The sequence below is a fragment of the Ananas comosus genome, linkage group 17, assembly GCF_001540865.1.
Source record: "Ananas comosus cultivar F153 linkage group 17, ASM154086v1, whole genome shotgun sequence".
NCBI classification, from domain to species: Eukaryota; Viridiplantae; Streptophyta; class Magnoliopsida; order Poales; family Bromeliaceae; genus Ananas; species Ananas comosus.
Window position 1 is genome coordinate 3,870,839 of NC_033637.1, and position 20,626 is coordinate 3,891,464.

The window sequence follows — 20,626 nt, forward strand, 5'->3', positions numbered from 1 at the left end:
AGATGGTTAAATTAAATGGTCAATATTGAGATAAACAAAAATGTAAAGTTTCTAACAACCTTTTACCTCAAATAACATCTTAAGTTTGGTACAAATTTGCCATTATTATATATTTTATAACATTTTTGCAACGCTATAAACCCACGAAACAAACGACCTCTTAGTTATATTAAAAAATTGATTTAGGTGTCTCTTATCGATACCTTTTGTTATCATTTTTGTACAGATTTGTAACGACAATTTACGCCTAATATATATATCAATATGCCAGTACATTAGTTGCGCATATAAATAGTATTTATGGTGCCAATAATAGAACTCTCTATAATTAGTACAAAGCAATAGTGAATCTTTTCTAAAGGCTCATGATGCTGTGCACCAAATAGGTTTTATTATTATTAGATTAGATTCTCCAAGTACCCCACACACACAATTTCTATGTAGTTTGAGGCGGAAAAGTAACAATAGTAAGATTTTATTTAAGATTACAGATAGATTATAATAAATTTGATAAAAAGTATGATAAATATATATATTTTTTTTTACTTTATACGTAACATCATAATTCATACACCGCAATAAATTGATTGTGATATATTTTGTAGGGTCCTATTTTGGTTAGTATTAAAGGACTGCGCACGCCTTTACTAGCGGCCACGGAGAAATAATCAGGTTCATGCACGAGCCACTCCTTTTCAGGTTTTCTCCCTTTTTTTCCTCTTAGACACAGACATAAAATATAATAAATTACACTCACCGTTCTTACTGCAATAGGTAAAGGATTTAGTGTTTAATACTTTGAGATTCTAAATTCGAATTCTATGTGATTCATATTTTTAATTAAATTTATTTTTTTAAAATAAATGGAGCGAGTAGCATGCTGTGCACCCATATCACAACTCGAGCACATGTTGAAGGGCTCGAGTCCAACCCAAAAATTTAAGGATTAATTTTATACATTTCCCTCCAAATATAGTGAATGATAATTATATCTTTATAGAGTTCAACTTTCATATATTGTCCGTACAAGAATTTCAATGCTTTCAAATATGTTCTTTTGATTTGTTATTGTTAGAGAACCATTAGAAAACTATTTATATTTTCAATTTTGTCATTACAAATATGTCCCTCCCAAAGGCATAGCAATATAATATAAGTGGGGTAAAAATATAAAAAACTAATCAAAGTTTAGTATTTAATCTATGATTAACTAAATTTTTTTAACGAATTCTAACGGCTGGGATATATGTGAAAACATATAGAGACATTATATGAAAGTTGAACTTTGTAGTAATATATTTGTTATTCACTATATTTGCACGGACTTTTATGAAATTAACCCAAAAAGTCAATAAATAAAAAAAATTGTCATATCAGATCACAATTTTAATTCTCATTCGGGGTGGAAGTAATATTCTTAAGATCATGCGTGCTCTGGTTACATTGTATTTCGTGCTTCAAATTATATCATGTAGGATAAATTGCACATTTGGGCTTTAAACTAAAAGGTGGGTGACATTTTAGTCCTTAAATTTTAATTTGTTACAATTTCTGACTTAAACATTCAGAATTATTACAATCAAATCTCACAATCTAATTAAATTGATTAAGTACTAATGCGTCATCAATCATACTATTATTATTACTTATTAAACATCAATGATACATCTATTAAATAAAATTATATGACTTGACTATAATAATTTAAAATATTATATTCATAAATTGTAATAAATTGATATTTGAGGACTAAAACGTCACCTGCTTTAAGATTGAGGCCATTTTTGTATCATTTTTTTATAAATTATGTTTTTAGTGATTGCGATTTATCTAATATTCTTATTTTAAAATTTGAACTTAGAAAATTATTACTGTATTGGATGGTACAAATTGAAGAGTAAGAACAATTTTTTTTTCTTTTTTTTGAGAAAATGTAGCATGCTACCGCTTCATTCAATCAGAAAGTGAACTGAGCTACAAACTGAGATAGCTGGGCCTCGTAAAGGAAAAAAAAAAAAAAAAAAAAAAAAACTAGAGAACAAGAGCCCACATATCTCTGAGTGAGCGGGATTCAAACGCTAGATAGGGCATCTAGAATTCTCATAAATTCTTTTATTTCGTTTCAATCAGATCGTCCACCACGTCGCGGCGATAAAAGTAAAGTAAGAACAATTTCTTAAACCAAAAAAATGAAAACCCTACCCATATCTAAAAGTAAGGAGAAAAGTATACGTCTCCAACTTTTTTTTTTTTTTTTTTTTTTAATGGTTGTGGCCAAGGAGAGAAGCTTCGCTTTGGCTTCATGATCATTTTCTAAGTTCTTGGTCCAAAATTTCAAAAGGAGACATGCAACAGACACTTTTCCCAGCCACCTCTCTTGGTGATAGGTGGGACCCACCACATAATTCTTTAAAAAAATGGGACCCACCACATAATTCTTTAAAAACAAAAAAGAATAAGAAAATAATGTGTTTTCTTTCGGAAAAAAAATTTAAATACTATCTGTCTGGTTTCGCACTTTTTTACTTGAGTACCTTGTGATTTAAAGTGTATTATTTTTGTATTCTGTTGTTTTGTTTTTTTTCTTTTTGTTATCTCTTACAATAATTTTTTTTGTTAAATCAGTGACAAAATTAAAACTAAAAGATAGTAAAGTAAATATTCGATGAACTATAGGTTGGATATCCGAAGGTTTTTGTATATGATTTAATGAAAAGTTAACAAAGGGTTAACGAAAAGAGAAAAATAAAATCACAAGATATTAAATTGATACACTTTAAACCATAGGATACTAAAGTGAAAAAGTGCGAAACTACAGAAATTGTATTTGAAGTTTACCTTTTTTTTAATAATATTTAATAATTTTTTTACAACTTTAAAAATATTTTATTTATTTCTAGAGGACGAAAATACTTTTATTGATTTTTAAAAAAATTCTTCAAATATTCTCAAGATTTACTAATAAAATTAAATTTTAAAATAATATTTTGATGATTTTGTAATAAATTTTAAAAATAATTATTTTTTTCTTTTAAGCTAATCTCACGAATCAAGATATCCAAGGCCTTTTCTTTTCTTTTTTTTTTTTGTGTAGGAAACTCCAAATACCCCTATAGTTTCATATTTTTTCACTTTAGTACCCTATAGTTTAAAGTGTATCAAGTTAGTACCTTATGGTTTCACACTTTCTCATTTTAGTACCCTGTGGTTTCAAGTGTATTAAGTTAGTACCCTGTGGTTCCAATTTTTTTTTTTATTATTCATTTCGGGGTATATAATTGAATGAAATATTAAACCATAGGGTACTAAAGTGAGAAAGTGCAAAACCACAGGATACTAACTTGATACACTTTAAATCATAGGATACTAAAGTGAGAAAATACGAAACCACGGGGCGTATTTGAAGTTTCCCCTTTTTTTTCTTTTTTTTCTTTTTTTTTGAGAGAAATGAGAGAAAGGTTGCGACCTGCTTCGTTTACTTTTTAAAAAAATAAAAATAACTGAAAATATAAATCAACTAAGATTCAAATTTGAAATCTCATGTACCAATCATCAAGTTTTTTTGCCACTTACATTAGAAACTGTTTTTTCTTTCTTTTTCTTGTGTTTATAATAATTGGATATGCACCATAATACAACATTTTTAAATTAGAGTTCTTACAACTAAGGGGCGTTTCATTCCTCGTAAAATGAACTGAAAAATTATATTTAGTACAAAAAATGATTTTTCGATCGTTTGATTCGATGTAAAAATAACTTTTTGTAAAAATAGTTTTAATTGTTTTTTGCTATTTTTTAGCGAAAAATGAAAACTTAAGAAATGAGCGTAAAATTATTTTCATTAATTCTTTTTACGAAACCAAATAAATATAATTTTTTATTTCAACTAAATAAATATTGATGAAAATATTTTTTCTATATATCAAATATTATAAAATAAAAAAAAATTTAACCCAAATTATTTTTTATAAAATAAATATATATATTTTATGATTTGATGTTGAATCAAACGCACCCTAGTAACGATAAAATGTTCACATATGATGCCGTAACGCATACTTAGGTTCTGGGTCAATTTCCCACGTGGTCAAATAAGGAAAAAAAAAAAAAAAAGGTGGAAATTAATTTTAAATCAACATAATAATAATCTTTCTCCATTGGCCACGTCATGCACGAATTATGATTACTAGTATAATAATCCGTACGGTATAACGAATCGATCGATAATTAGAAAAAAAAACGACGACAAAAAAATAGAAAACGATAATAAAAGAAACGACGATAAAGGATAAGATTCATTTTGCCGATGAAGAAAACTGAAAGAAGAGAAAGAAAAACAGTTCGGTTCAATATAGAGATGTCACCTGATTCGGTTCAAGCCAAAAAAAAGGTTGTCTTGATTTGATTAAAATAAAGAAAGACCAAAATCAGGTTCATTTCAAGCAAAAAAAAGATAAAAACATATAGAAAATTTCAGCTGGTTCGAGAAAGCCCACATTTAATAAAATTCCGATGGAAAAAGAATTTTACGCCCTCCAGAATTTAATTTATAAAAAAAATAAATTTTTTTTACATTTGTTTAGTCTAGTTGAAAAAAAAATAAAAAATTATTATATATATTTATTTTTATTATATATATTATATATTAGAAAAAACTTCAAAGACCATTCCTGTGATTTCGTATTTTTTATTTTATACTTTATGGTTTAAAGTGTATCAATTTAGTACCTGTGATTTCTTTTTTTTTTTATTATTCCTTCCACTATTTTTTTTCGTTAAATCAATGACAAAGTTAAAATTAAAAGATATTAAAGTAAATATTCGATAAACCTAGATTGGGTATCTGAAGTTTTTTGTATATAATTTAACGAAATGTTAACGGAGAACCCGCCGAAAAGAAAAAAAAGAAACCACAGGGTAGTAATTTGATGCAATTTAAACCGCAGGGTATTAAAGTGAGAAAGTGCAAAATCATAAAAGTAGTATTTGAAGTTTGCCCTACATATTAATAAATTATTATACTATATATATTATTATTATATTTTTTTTATAAATTAATATATTTAAAATATATTTTACAATAAGTATGTAATATAATGCATAATTATACTATATTATATATATAATATAGTACTATAAAATTAATTATTATTATATATTCATAACAAGTATTTATAAATATAATATTATATAGTAACGTATTTATATAAAAATTATATATATAATGAATGAGAGAGAGAGTCCGCGGAGTTGCGGTCCCTCGTGGACTCTCTCTCTCACGCGGTCCACGAGGTGAAGTTCACCACATAAACCGTGTGTTAACAAATTGTCTGCGCCACGATTTTTCAGCCCGTGGTTTTTATTTTTTTCAAGCAGAAAACGAAAATACTTTGTTTTCTGAGAATCTATAAAAAAAAAAAATCGGAAAAAAATGTTTTATGAACTACCAAACAACAACAAAAAAAAAAAATTTTTCATTGAAAAATTATTTTTTGGAGTGGTTTCACGATGACCCAAACACACCCTCAGTGTCAAGATATTTTTAACAATTTTTCCTATAGTAAGCTGCTGTCTCTAGCGCAAGTGGTAACGAATTTAACCGTTGATATTCAAAAATTTAAATTCAAAACTTAGTTATTTCATGTTTTTAGTTAAATTTATTTTTTATAAAAAAATAAAACGAATAGTATACTATTTTTTCTTTAAAAAATAATTTTTATATAATAATTATTTTGAAACCACCACATAACAATTAGAATGTAGTAGTCGACTGTCACTGGCGTAAGTGACAAAGAACTTTATTCTTGATATCCGAGGTCCTAATTTTAGCTACTGTTTGGTTCGGGGTTAAGGAAAAACTAGTTATTCTAGGGATAGGGTTAAGTTTAGGATTAAGGTGGGGTTAGAATATTTTTGTATTTGGTTGTGGGTTGGAGTTAGTCCAGGATAGTGAAAAATAGTGTTTGGTTAGAGTAGGCGGGATAAGAAGGATAATGAGTTATTATGAATAGAAAATAATGTTTGGTTGAGATTTGGTAGGGTTAGGTGAGGTTAGCTAATCCGGAATAACCCATTTGAGGTGGGGTTAGCTAACCCCACCCATTTTTAAAAATATTTGGGGATAAAATGGAGGTTAAGGGGTTATTCCACCCCTTAACCCCCAACCAAACTGAGGCTTAAAGTTTTGTTATTTGATATTTTTTCAATAAAACAATTAGGATGTAATAAAATAAATCTATGCAACCTCCTTCTGTTTTAATATACAGCCTCGGCGTCTTTCTCTACCAAACCCATTCTTAAAAAAAAAAAAAAAACAAAACAAAAAACAAAAAAAACAAATCTACGAGATCTTTTATTTTATTTTAATATTATAACCTATGCGTCTTTCTCTACGAAAAAAAAAAGAGCAAGTAACAGATGACCTCAAGCTAAAAGGGTGTGCTACCCCAACCACTAACTAGCCTTGCGGCGGATATTCGTGTAGATCCGTAACTCATTATGATTGAGATTCAACCTGCATACATGTTTTTTTTTTTTTTTTTTTTTTTTTTGGGGAGATAGATAGATGTTATTTATTTTGTTTATTTATTTTAGAAATAAATTTAGCTGAAAATATGAATCAATTAGGATTCGAATTTGGGTCTTGAGGTTACCAACACCAAGTCCTTTGTCACTTGCTCTAGAGACGGTCGGTACCCCTCTGCATATGTGTGGAGTGAGTAACGGAGCAATTATTATCTTTTATTTATGTTGATTTTTAATCTAATTATTCAATTCTAGATAGAGAAAAGTCTGGATCTTATTGAATAGTAGGAAATTGGGAACGTAGATAGAATTCACTAAATGAATAAATAAGGGTCAATACAAGTGTGTATATATATATATATATATATATATAATATATATATATATATATATATATATATATATATATAGTAGAGCTAGAATACTTGTAAAATTATCACCCAAGTGATACTTATGTGTTTTTAGCCTTTGAATGGAGAGATGTGAGATTGAGATGATGGTGGTAGGTGGTGGTAGGTGGAATAGTGTTTAATCCAAGGGCTATTAATAATCAAAAAGTAGATCCAATGGCTAAAAACACACAAGTATCACTTGGGTGATACTTGTAAAAGTATTCTAGGCCTACTCTCTCTCTCTCTCTCTCTATATATATATATATATGCACAATTTTTTTTTTTCTATAACAATGCATAATAAAGTAAGCATTAGACTAGTGTACCAAAGATGCAACGTACTTAAAAGTTTGATAAGAAATCTGAAACAAATTACCAGTCTCAATTGCATTATATTGTGAGCATCAATGCATTAATAATTCACCAACGGTCCTTAGTGCAAGTGACAAAAAATTTAATGATTGGTACTTCAAGTTCTAAATTCGAAATCTGGTTGCTTTATATTTTCAACTAAGTTTATTTATAAAAAAATAAACAAAGCGGATATATAGCTTGCTACTTTTTTTCTAAATTTTTTTTTTTTTTTATCTGTATTGAGTTATAGTGACGATGTGTTGTCAGACAGATAAAACTTTTTATTCTGCAAGCCTGAATCGCTTTGGATTTCTCACAATATTATCTTTATATAACATTAATGTATTGATATATATTATATAAAGATTTTTGATTAACTCGTGCATGCATGTTTCAATGCTATACGTGCTTATCAACATTAGTTTAAATCAGTCACTAGTCATATCATATGAGAAATGCTAATTATTATATATTTGAAAATAGAGTGTAAATTTTATACTTACGAATTTATAAATTTTTAAAAGTATCCCACCATTTAAAAGAGAGCGTATATCTTATATTCTTTTCGTCCAAAAATTTATTTATTTTTTATACCAATTTTATTGCGCTTATTTTTTTTTTGAGAGAATGGGTGTGCAGTATATACATTATTATCATTAGAAATTCTCTCGTGGTTCGTCACGTCCTCGCCTCTCGCAAAATCATATCTTCTCGAGAACCACCCTTTCCCACCCCTTTCCCCCACACTATAAATACTCTTCTAATCCCGCGCCCCAGTGTTTTAGCCCTCGTCTCCCCCTGCCCCCCTACGCGCCATTTTCCTCTCCACAAACACCGCGAAGAAGAGGGAAGGAGAAGAAGAAGAAGCAGCAGCAGCTCCCCGATCCCTCCGCTCATGGATTCCTCCGCTCTCGCCGCTAGGGTTAGGGCTCTCCGCCTCCCCATCCCCAACCCTAACCCTAGCCTCAGTCCCACCACCGTCCCCGTCCTCTCCCCCGGGTCTCGGCCGTGGGGGCGCCGCCTCTCCTGCCGCCTCGCCGCGAGGTGCTCGGGCCCCGTTAACCCTAACCCTAACCCTAACCCTAAGCCGAGCCTCTCCTGCTCCGCCGTCGCCGCCCAGGAGGCGGCCCCCGCAGCGGCAGCCGCGGCCGATATCGTCCGCGTCCGCCTCCGCCGCCTCGTCGAGGAGTTTCACTCCCTCCCCGAGCCCCTCGACCGCGTGAAGCGCCTCCTCGAGTACGCCGCCGTGCTCCCGCCCTTCCCAGAGGCGGAGCGCGCCCCCGCCAACCGCGTCATGGGGTGCACTGCTCAGGTGTGGGTCTCCGCTGCCGCCGCCGCCGCGGGCGCGGACGGGCTCGGCCGGATGCGGTTCGCCGCGGACTCCGATTCGGAGATCACCAAGGGGTTCTGCGCCTGCCTCCTCTCCGTCCTCGACGGGGCGCCGGCGGAGGAGGTCTTGGAGCTGCGGCCCGAGGATTTCGGGGACCTCAACGTGGTGGGGTTGCCCGGGAGAGCCCACTCCAGGGTGAACACCTGGCACAATGTGCTGATCAGCTTGCAGAAGAGGACCAAGGCTTTGATCGCCAAAGGCGAGGGGAGGCCGCCCGTTGAGCCCTTCCCGTCGCTGGTTATTGGGGCCGATGGGATTCGTGCGAAGGGTAGCTATGCAGAAGCTCAGGTGAGCCGTCGCTGGTTCTTTTGATGGCTATATTAATTCCCCTGTAAAATTGAAAGATGTAGGCTGCTTCGAGCTCTGTTTGGTTGCAAAATAGGTTTCCTTTTATCAATATATATGTGAGGTCTTTTAACTTCTCATCCTTAGTTCATGACATAATGATAAATGATGCAGTTGCTGCAGAAATAGAGACAGCTTCTTGAAATGGTGGTAGGAAGTTGGCTACTTTGTTTAGACTTGTGTGTTTGGCGGCCTGGAAAAGGAATGGGGATAACCCACTGTATGCTATCAACTCTCTTCTCGAAGTTCTACTGGTGTTAACTATGACATACTAGAAATACTTACAATCAAAAAGGAGAGAAAACAGGAATAGGATAATACGGATGGAAACCTATTTCTTATGAATTTCAAACTTTTCGCCATCAATTGATGCATGTGGGTTTTCATTCACTTTTTTTTGGCTGTGATAAGGACCTTTGCCTTGTAAATCTCTACTTTCTTCCAAGGAAAAATGTATGGATAATCCCCTGTACTATCCTGATATTGCAACTTGGCCCCTGTACTTTTCACTTCAACACTTTAGTCGCTTACAATCAATAAATTTTTTTTTTTTCGAAGTATTCACTTTGCCAGCACTCTGTTTATAGTGAAGCTTGTGCTTTTGCTCAGAAATACCTATGTAAGGATCGAGGATGGCTGAAAATGTAAATGTTGATGCCTGTTGTTAGATGTAATGGATTGCAATGTTTGGGTTGCTTTGTGTGGGCGGCAGTTAAAGATGGTTAATTATCAGCACTCCAATAGTTTAAGATCTGATTGTTCTGAGCAGGAATCTTCTGGTAGGACCCAAAACGTTCTGATTGTTCTGAGGAGCTTGCTTTTTTCACCCGAAAGGCTTAGGAATCTTCTCTTAGCTTCTTTGAGCACATCAGTTACTAAAATGATCTGATTTTTTTCGTCCAACATTTCGTATGAATGTATTTTGGCATTTTATCATTGACAACAGTGGCAATCACTGTCTACCTTCATGGGGTTTCTACTCAAAACGTATGCTGATTTTAAGAAAGATTAGATATTTATTTTTAAATCTATCTCTGTAAGTTGAAGTTTTGGCCAATATCCCTCATATCGTTTTAGTGATATTACAGGCAAAGTTTCTATCTCCTAACGCGATGAAGGTTAAAGAACTTGTCAGTGTGCTTAGAGAGAAAAAGATTGGTGTTGTTGCACATTTTTACATGGATCCTGAGGTGCAGGGTATTTTAACGGCTGCAAAGAGGCAGTGGCCACACATCCATATATCTGATTCATTGGTAATGGCTGATGCTGCTGTCAAGATGGCAGAAGCTGGATGTCAGTACATCACAGTTCTTGGTGTAGACTTCATGTCAGAAAATGTTCGTGCAATACTTGATCAAGCTGGTTTTGAAAAGGTATTTGGCTCAACTTCTTATATTTTCCACTTAAATATTACTCGATCTATTGTTTTGTACATATTCATTCACTTTTTCTTGGATCATGCATACTATATGCTTGCCTGTAGCTTAAAGATTAGAGAAAGAATATGCTCTTCTGTATAACATGTTTGTTTCCTTGCATTATATCTTATATGGTGTTCATATTAATCTTTTGATTTGCTAAATTTGGCTTTTATAGAGCTACCATCATCACGCATTGTTTGATGCCTCTTGAGACTGAACCATTATTTAGTTTCTTAACAGATTTTGTTTTTCTTTAGTTCCTATATTAGAAAAAGCAGTTGTATATCAATGAAATTTCTTTTAATTTTACAAATTGGTGAATAAGAAAATTTTGAATGGATGGACATATACTTAATGCATTTTGCTTTAAGATCTGCATGTAATGTTTAATATGTAAATTTGTTGGGGAGTTGTGAGAAAACTACTTATAGTTAGTACTGTAGAGAGAAGTAGGAATATGCAGCTCGCTTCTAAAATTTATTTTGTCATTTCTTTGATTAGTGATATATGAAAGTTCAATACGAAAAATCAATTGGATAGTAATTACTAGTGCAGTCATTCTTCCTTCTAGCAAAATGCACCCTAAGGTAATATTCTTGCAGCTTTCTGCTGATCATAGAGTTTTGAAACTATCATCGTTGCTGTTTGCATAATTCAGTAGCTGTACAGCGTGGTAATAAGATGAATTAGAAGACACTTGTGTAGTTTCCTTTCCTTTCATTTGAGTGTCTTACAAAATGCTTTTGACACGCTTGGCTTCAGGTTGGTGTTTACAGGATGTCAAATGAACAAATTGGTTGCTCTTTGGCAGATGCTGCTGCGAGTCCAAGATACATGCAATTTCTTGAGACAGCTTCAAGATCCCCTCCATCTTTACATGTTATCTACATTAATACTTCCCTAGAGACAAAAGCTTATGGTCATGAACTTGTTCCTACAATTACCTGCACCTCCTCAAATGTTGTGCAAACTATATTGCAGGTGTGTAACTCTTGCATCGTTAGTCATGTTTTTTCTCACTGTCTTGTTTGTTTGAGGTTTTTGTTCAGCATTCAGTTGGAAAATATATAAGTTTATTTTTTTTTTCTCCTTTTTTTATGTAACTTACATGCAATAAATTGCTCAGGCATTTGCACAAATACCAGATTTGAATGTCTGGTATGGTCCTGATTCATATATGGGTGCAAATATAGCAGAGTTGTTTCAGCAAATGTCATGCATGTCAGATGAAGAGATTGCAGAGGTACATCCCAAACATGATAGGAACTCAATCAAATCACTATTACCGCGCCTACACTATTTTCAGGTTTGTCAATTATTAATTCTTCCTGTTTTTATGACCTTAAATTGAATAAATCTTTCTTCTTTTTTGTATTGCTTTTGGTATTATTTTATCAATCAGTTGGTTTTCTCTCCTTGTCCCTAGTGTTTGGTCATAAAATTGTGTAGTGATGTTGATCTGCAGGAAGGTAACTGCATTGTTCATGATATGTTTGGTCACGAAATAGTGGAAAGGATAAGGGAGCTGTACTGCGATGCATTTCTAACCGCTCATTTTGAAGTCCCGGGAGAAATGTTCTCTTTGGCAATGGAGGCAAAGAAGAGAGGGATGGGAGTTGTGGGCTCCACGCAGAATATACTAGATTTCATCAAGAATCGATTAAAGGAAGCTTTGGAAAGGAGTGTTGATGATCGTCTTCAGTTTGTTTTGGGTACAGAATCGGGAATGATTACTTCCATTGCAGCAGCAGTTCGGGACTTGTTGGGTTCTGGTGCATCTTCCTCCTCTGGAAGAGCAAAAATTGAAGTTGAAATTGTTTTCCCAGTCTCATCAGATTCGGTTACAAAAGCGTCTCCAAATGGGTCCCATGGATCGATTTCTACCGTAGCCAGTGATCTAACCAAACTTGCTATTGTTCCTGGAGTGGCAACTGGTGAAGGATGTTCTATTCACGGCGGTTGTGCTTCCTGTCCATACATGAAGGTCAGCTTTTTTTTTTTTTTTTTTTAACCTACGATTCAACTGGCTTGATGAAAGATTTGTGATCATTTTGCGGCATCATGAAAGTTTGTTGATATAGACTATGCATGGATATCTATCATGAATTATGATGTCATGAAAACAGTTTCTTGTCTCCATATTTAAACATCACGTTAACTTTGCCAAGGCACCGGCTATTGTGGTGCCACTTTTGATGAAAATGGAAATTTACAAACAACTGGCCGGTTATCTTCTATTGTCCTAGTCTTCGAGAAGTTAGCATCATTTCATTCTAAATTAACTGTGGTTTGCAACATCTTTGGACCGGCACTTAAACTAGATTTTGCTTATTTTGCTCTGCAGATGAACTCTCTCCAGTCGCTGCTGGCAGTGTGTCATCAACTTCCGGACAAAAACAATGCCTTATCGGCCTACCAAGCAAGCAGATTTAGTGCAACAACCCCTCTTGGAAGATCAGTAGCAGAGATTGGATGTGAGCCGATTTTACACATGAGGAAATTCCAGGTTAGCCGTCTTAGTACGAATATCATAGTTAAACATCCTATTATTAATTAGTAGTTAAATGTTTCTTAATGCTCCAATTCGGACTCTACTTGTTTCATTGGTATATTGTGCCATACACCTTTAATCTGATCTTTTGTTCGATACTCCTCTTTGAGTTCAGGCAACCAGTAAACTGCCAGAAAAGCTTGTTGATGAGGTTCTCAGTCGGACCGGAGAAACAGTGTCATGACTGTCTGCATCTCATCTGTTCGTCTTTTCGTTGCCGAGCTCATCTTCAATGCTTGTACGTCACCATATCAACAACTGAAAATTATCGGTGGTAATTTCTTCTCTGAGAATACAATTTTGTTTGGTTCTGCGCTGCTCAAAATAATCTATACCAATTCGATCAAGATACCAGGTCTATTGTGCCTGCAGAAGTAAGGCAACTTAGACCTTGGTTTTCTTTTGTCCTTATTTATTGTCATATATATTAAGTGTTGTCTACTGAGATAGCGGATCTGTCATATCCATAACAGTTTTCGCCTCAGTTGCTGTTGTATTAGTAGAAATTAATTTATGAGGATCTTATTAACATCCTGCAACAAAAATTGTTTTTGTGTTAGGTTGCGGAATAATCATGTAACTTGATTACAGCGTAAAAAGAATTTCATTTAGTTTAGCATAATGGTATCATCATGCTTGTTGCTCCCTTTCTCGATTTCCTATATTTTCGTGGCCCTCTCCTCTCTTATGAGGAAACTAATGGAGAAAAATCGTTTGTTCTAATTTTTATATTTGGAGGGATTTGGTATTTTTCTCACCGCAACGGTGTATTATCACCGGGCTCAGGGGAAGAGTATTTTTCCATGAACAAATAGAAAGCAAATGCGACTAGTGGAGCTTGTTAAAACATTTACATTTTGATTTTTCCCTTTGCCTGGACTTGATCTTGATTTTTCCCTTCTTTGAATGGACTCGACATGGATGATTTTTTTTTTTTTTTAAATCACCTGTAAAGCTTCATTTGAATTAGCGTTTGTGTTAAAAAAACCAGTCGGTCTGATCAAACTGGTTAGGCTATAAAGTATAAACGACTCTTTGATCAGATTCGGTGAAAATTTTGTTAAATTGATTGAAGAATTGAATCACTTGTTGAAATCGAACCAGTGAAACGGTGAACTGGTAATGTTTTTGGTTCATTTTACTGACAGTTTATATAATACAGAGAGAGAGAGAGAGAGAGAGAGAGAGAGAGAGAGAGAGAGAGAGATTATTATAACATCTATGGTGGTACTGCAAGTCTTTATAGTTTCCAATTGATTTAGGTCCTTTATGCCATGCGGACACAAGGATATTAAATGACCGGACCAGTTGGGCCAAGGGTAGTTGGCACGCATAGGGTTAATAAATAAATTCATCCTACTCAGTACAGACTCTACAGAGAGGATCTTGTGAGCCTTTAAAAAAGGTCGACGCAGATCATTTAAACAAGAATAATAATAGCCTTTGGAAGCAGTGAAAAATGTTTTTTTAAAAAAAAATATCATATCCAACAAGTAGTCTGTAGACTGTAGGCACACTCCTTCCATGAAGATATATATTGTTCTGTCTAGCACTCAATTTTGAAGCTCCAAGAGTATTCTGCAAAGCTCTTAGCCACGTGGACTAAGATATCAGTGATCGACCGGTTGTCTGACTGTCCCTAACGTGAGTGGCAAAAAGTTTGATGGTTGGTATCTGAGGTTGAAAATTTAAATCTTAATTGATTTATATTTCTAGCTAAATTTATTTCTAAAAAAATAAACGAAACGAATAGCACGCCACCTTTTTCTATCGGTGATCAAAGTAGTGAGAACTGTATTACTATATGCTGCAAACAAATATGAAATCCTTTCTTCCGTAATTGAATAATAATAAAAAAAAGAACATAAACTGTTGGTGTCAATTGATGGCTGCCGGCTCTTTTCGGAGAATTTAATGATTTTAGCTGAAAAAGAAAAAAAAAAAAGAGCATAAACTGTTGGCGTCAATTGATGACCGCCGGCTCTTTTCAGAGAATTCACAACCGGCTCTTTTCGGAGAATTTAATGATTTTAGCTGAATAAGTCTCATTAGTTTGCGACCAAATTGGTTTGCTCGCCTACCTTTTGGTTTCTTCTTCATGTTTGCTGTACCTTCACAAACCAAATCAACAGCGCCAAAAAGTACAAAAAAAAAAAGAAAGAAAGGTGCCCTACTGTTGCACTGGAAACAGATTTACTAAGGTTCAACCATGACACCTCTATTTATCACCTACATTGTGAGCATAATCCTATCCACCAAATTAAATAAGAACAACCAAGCCTAAATCATCCATATATACTCTGCAGAATGCCTGCAAAGAACTCAAGATCGATAGAGATGACGGTCTTGTGTGACATAAACTTTCCAATACATGACCGACCAACGAAAAAGGGGGAGTAGCTTCTGCCAAAGAGCGACATCATATCTTCGATAGTGAACAACGACGAGGAAAAGAGAAAACAAATTTTCCTGCTCCAATCAAAGACTCGACCGAAAGAAAAGATACAAAGTTTCGATAACGGAAATGGAAGGGCAATTCAGGAGCAGAGGAAAATTAGAATCCATGTATCCAGAAAACAGTCGCAAAACAAAGCAATGGACTTCAAAACACAACCAGACAGAGTACAATCCCCTTACTAGTTTGCTTACACGAGATCGCCAACAATAATATAAATTTATTATAACATGCATTGTACCGAAAGATATTAGGCTTTGGTGTAGAATCTAACTGCGACGGCCAAGCCCAAGATCGCCAATGGGACCAAGAACTGGAGGAGCTTGATGATGAAGTCGGAGGTCTTGTCCTGGTTGTAGTAAGGCTGTTTGGGAGGCGTGTACTTCACTTTGGCCGGTATCGTCGACGTGTCGATGTCCCCAACATAGTACTCGTCCATCATTGCTCTTGCTGTTGTGCTGTGCCCGACATCCTCGAAATCATCTGTTGCATCCTTCCCTGCAGACAGAAAATAATTTTACAATCATGACATATATGGTCCAACCTCTGTTGAATTAATTTTTGTGGGTCTCATAACTTTGATCAAAAGGCAAAGATAGATGTATACCAGTCGAGGATATCAAAACGTCGTCCCCGCCAGGGTGATCTTCCAAGAATTTTGTCACATCATATACCTGTGCAAACAGATATCCAAAGTAAAACATTTGAAAAGGATCTATTATCAGTGCATATACTTCAACAAAGTAATGTCAACTGACTTAAAAGCAGCATTAAGGTTTATTACTCTATAAATCTCGAGAGTGCCGGGGCAAATAAGGACTAGTTGCTTCATATGACATGAGAAATGATTCCTATATAAATGAGCAAGGTTTCGAAATACAAATGCTCAAAAGTAGAACATGCAAAAAAAAGCAGCAGAAGTGTTCTGGTGTTACTTGTGATGCTTGGGATATATGCATAATATGGCGGCTTCTAGAAACACCTCCAGTGTAAAATAGAAAAGGAGCTTTACGTAGGACTAGAATCGGTACTAGCAAAATCTTGAATTCTATATTATAGAGATCAATCTTTCCATATGGCCAAGACAAATCTCCTAATTATCCTCTGAAAGCTTGATATAACAAAACACATTACACTTCTTTGCCATCAAAAATAATTTCAGAACTCTAAAAGGTATCTAAAAGAAACAAAAGGAAAAATAACCGTTCCATTCAATTCCATAATACGAAACATAAAACATAAAAGCAACCAGTTTTCTGAGAATAAACAGATACTCCCTGTTTCCCAGAGTAGATGCTTTTAAGGCCGGAAGTTTCAGAGTACATAGAATCAAAATTTAGAACTCATAAGAGGGCGAAAACTAAACTAATAAGTAATTGATCTACAATACCATATTCGGCTCTCGGGTACTTTCATCATCATCGGGTGAAAGTTTCAAATATAAGAAATAATCCAAAACTCAGGTTTCTTGCTAGCAGTATTTTTTTTTAAAAAAAAGGATGGGAAGTTTCAAAATATTAAGATCATCCAAAAGTTAGTTTTCTTGTTTATAATAACACCAAAAACTATGATGGATTTTGATGAACGAATTAGTAGTTTCTACATACAAAAATATTATCACTTTGAATTCGCCCGTATACAATAAACACTCAAATGCAGAATATACTTTAGATATCAAATAGGTTAAAATTCACATTACCCCCGTTTGAAGCACGTCGGATCACGAAAATAGGGGATACAAGAAGCAAAAATTCAGCACAGGGATCTTCAATACAAGCAAATATCCCAACACGTCTCAATAATGCTCTAAAACCCCACAAAAAATTCTCCTTTTCAAGTGCAGTACGATACTAAATACATCAAGTTACTAAATGAATTCAGGAACGATAACAAACACAGATTAATCATGTAAAACTATTCCTGAATCATCCCCCAAAACAATCATCTTTTCGGTAAATAACATGGTATCAAAAATAGTCCTAATCTTTCTCGATCCGAAGATTCGCGGATTCAGATCCCATATCCGCCATTTAATAGGGCAAAAGCATCACATCCTTTACCTCTCCTCTCACTGCATGGAACACGATTCACCTGATATATATATATATATATATATATATATATATATATATATACATGTATAAAAACTACTGGTGTGCTATTTCTTATCAGATTTGATTTTAGATCAAACACATCACACACCAAAGTGACATGATTCATCTGATATTCATCGTACCCATAACCGAAGACGTTAAAACTATTCCTGTATCATTTCCTGTCAGATTGATCTTTAGATCAAACGCGTCAAAAAGTGACACGATTCATCCGACGTTCCCCAAATCTGCAATCGGGGATATTAAAACGATTCCTGCATCATTTCCTACGAGATCGATCTTAGATCAAACGCATCACACACAACCACTCCGGGAAACAACGAGATCAAACACAGGATCGCACAGATCTAATCGCCTACGCACAAAAAAACCCTCAAAAAACAAAAAAAGAAGAGGAAGAAGAAGAAGAAGAAGAAGAATCGAACCTTGCCGTTGATGACGAGCCAACAATCCTTGTTGGTGTTGTGCTTCGACACCTCCTCGAGCGTGTACACCTTCTCCCCCATCTCTCTCTCTCCCTCTCTCTCGTGCGCGTGTTATGTGTGTGTGTTATCGCTCCGAGTGGTTTGGATCCCCAAAATCAAAACAAGGGAGAAGCGTGGGTGTGGTGGGGGTTGGTGAGCCAAGCCCACCGCTATATACACATCCTAGTTTTGACTCAATACCCCCTCCAAAAAAATAAAAAAAAAATAAAAAAATAAAAAAGAAAAAAAGAGAGACAGAGATTAAAATGAAAAGGTATCGATCTATTGCGGCCCACCACCGCGACCAACCACAGAGAGAGGATTTCGGTGGACCGGGTGTACAGTCACTGCAGAGGGAGCTTTAGTACATCATAATTAGACTTAATTTGGTATTGAAGACTATCTAACGCTATTAGATAAAATGGAGTTCGAAGAAAGCACAGAGATATGTACTTCTGTGTTCTCCGGTGAGATCGTAGAAAATATATCGTAACCAACTCATCGCGATATGCGAAACACAATATTACATACGAAAACAATTGTCGTATTTTCTTGTCGTATTGATTCAAATTCTAACACTTTTTTGAATCCATTAGACGTGACAGGAGTCTCACGCACGTAATGCAATCTTTCCGCAATTCCAAAGAAGCCTTAACAAAAAATTTAGAATATACCAGTTATATTGCTGATGTGGCACTACTAACTAATCAGATTGTTTTTTTTCGATTCACCATCCCATCATAATTATTAGAAAATTATTTTTATTTTATTTTTTATTTAAATAAAAGATATAATTCGTTGTTAATAGATAATGTGTTGTGACTGATATATAATAAAATCTTTTTATAATTAGAGGACGTATATTATCATTTGTTCTCAAATAAACTGCATAAGTTTTAGTATAATTAAAGTATTAAATATTGTGGTATATAATTGCTACAACAGTATACACCAACAACTGATCTTAAATTTTTTAAATTAATTAATTATAGATCTATAAAATATGTAAAGCTAACTAATCGGCTTTCACAACATTAATTAGGGATGTGGCACCGCGTTTTGATAGGTCCGGTCTACGGAACAATTATCAGCGAAAATGGTGGCGTATGTGGAACACGTTCCTGCGAGTCCAAACCATTATCTAATTAGATACCAATTCGTTAACGGACGGTCCTGATTAAACAACGGGCTGTTGGACGGTGGATCCATTCTCGTCTGTGTATTACAGGATCCTCGTCCACAATTTAAGGTATCAGCTCTTCTTTTTTTTTTTCTTTTTTTTTTTTTTTTTTTTGTGGTGTAGCCTTTTATAGGAAAGACCAGGCTTACAAAATCATTTTTAAACACTACGCTCAAAATTGAGCGACACATTAAGATATCCATTCTGCTTTCAATTATTTTTATATATAACAAAATAAATTAAGCACCTGACAGGCAAGAAGGTATAAAAATTTACTTGATTAGAAGATGGAGCGTTATATTAAAGTTTCGAAGTAGATTGTTTATTAATTTGGCAATTCAAACTTACTATAGAAAAATAAAAATACTAAATAAAATTTAATATTTCATTTCTCTGAATAATTATAGCAGTTATCTGGCTACCAGTATTTTATCTAACAACACAATACTCCGAAACTTTTGATTTTTCACCTTACATAAAAGTAAAGAATAGATGAATCTTTTTTTCTCTCTTTTTTTCGATTGGTTAGTTGGTTGGTTCACAGCATACATGGTAGACAAGGTCCACGAAATATATTCCATAGAGTGGTTGGGAGTTGTGGTTAGGTTCCCTTGCTATTTCCCATCCAACCTCTCCCAGTGGTTGGTGGCCAATCTTTTATTATCATCTGCTTACCCCTCACTACAAAATTGCACTTTTAGTCCTGAAACTATGAGATCCGTTATATCTTGACCCTCCAAATTATAATTTATTATAATTTTTGACTCAAAATTTTAAAATTATTATATTTAAATCTTATAATTCACTTTGATTGGTTGAATAATGAAGTGTTACTAATGACACGGTGACGTGCTACAATTAATAAGATACCATATTGCTACCACACTAGCAAATCATCAGTATTCATTCTACTAAATTAGACTGTAAAACTCAGTTATAATAAGTTAAAAAAATTAAGTAATAAATTGTAACAAATTAAAGTTGAACGTAACGAATGTCACTGTACTCAAAGTTAGGTACCCTTGTTATTAAGTTGAGATATTATCTAGTTCTCATGCAATATTATAATAATACTAATAATAATAATAATAATAATAATAATAATGAAAAATATTTGGTATGGGCTACAAAACTGGGTTCTACGTTTCGGTTGTCGCCCATGGTTACGAGCAATGGGTTTAAAGCATTTTATTTGCCGTGTACTTGCTCGGACGTTAATATGCTACGGACAAAAATTTTATGAGCACCGTGCCCAAACAATTTGTTTAGGCACGGTGCCCGGATGGGCGCCGTGTGTGTAGCAGTGCCCATCCGCAGCCTCAAAAAAAAAAAAAAAAAAATGGTGGGCTCGGTTTTTAGGTAGAGAGGAAAAAGGAGGGGGAAGGGAGGGTGCGGATGAGGACCGCTGCACACGCGGTGCTCATTGGGCACATTT

The 20,626-nt window shown here is 34.5% G+C and overlaps 2 protein-coding genes across 3 annotated transcripts; one reads left to right on the forward strand and one right to left on the reverse strand.

Annotated features, from left to right (window-relative positions):
* LOC109723294 (quinolinate synthase, chloroplastic-like) lies at positions 7,984-13,600 on the forward strand. 2 transcript variants are annotated; one of them, XM_020251621.1, is made up of 7 exons: positions 7,984-8,949; positions 10,095-10,379; positions 11,190-11,408; positions 11,554-11,670; positions 11,893-12,411; positions 12,772-12,933; positions 13,094-13,600. In XM_020251621.1, exons 1-7 carry the CDS (start codon positions 8,167-8,169, stop codon positions 13,160-13,162), a joined length of 2,154 nt encoding a protein of 717 aa, XP_020107210.1. In that variant the 5' UTR covers positions 7,984-8,166; the 3' UTR covers positions 13,163-13,600. The 2 variants fall into 2 exon arrangements, with proteins under 2 accessions (XP_020107210.1, XP_020107209.1); XM_020251620.1 differs by having other exon boundaries at positions 7,987-8,949; positions 11,554-11,733.
* On the reverse strand, positions 15,428-18,169 carry LOC109723506 (cytochrome b5). Its single transcript, XM_020251894.1, has 3 exons — positions 17,973-18,169; positions 16,041-16,107; positions 15,428-15,931 (listed from the first exon to the last, which is right to left on the reverse strand). The coding sequence occupies exons 1-3, from the start codon at positions 18,051-18,053 to the stop codon at positions 15,684-15,686; spliced, it is 396 nt and encodes a 131-aa protein (XP_020107483.1). The 5' UTR covers positions 18,054-18,169; the 3' UTR covers positions 15,428-15,683.

Coding starts and splice junctions, on each gene's coding strand:
- LOC109723294 (XM_020251620.1), top strand. CDS start 8,167: ATGGATTCCTCCGCTCTCGCCGCTAGGGTTAGGGCTCTCCGCCTCCCC. Junction 12,412..12,771: donor CTTCCTGTCCATACATGAAG/GTCAGCTTTTTT, acceptor TTTGCTCTGCAG/ATGAACTCTCTCCAGTCGCT. Junction 12,934..13,093: donor TACACATGAGGAAATTCCAG/GTTAGCCGTCTT, acceptor CTTTGAGTTCAG/GCAACCAGTAAACTGCCAGA.
- LOC109723506 (XM_020251894.1), bottom strand. CDS start 18,053: ATGGGGGAGAAGGTGTACACGCTCGAGGAGGTGTCGAAGCACAACACC. Junction 16,108..17,972: donor GGCTCGTCATCAACGGCAAG/GTTCGATTCTTC, acceptor CTGTTTGCACAG/GTATATGATGTGACAAAATT. Junction 15,932..16,040: donor CGTTTTGATATCCTCGACTG/GTATACATCTAT, acceptor TTCTGTCTGCAG/GGAAGGATGCAACAGATGAT.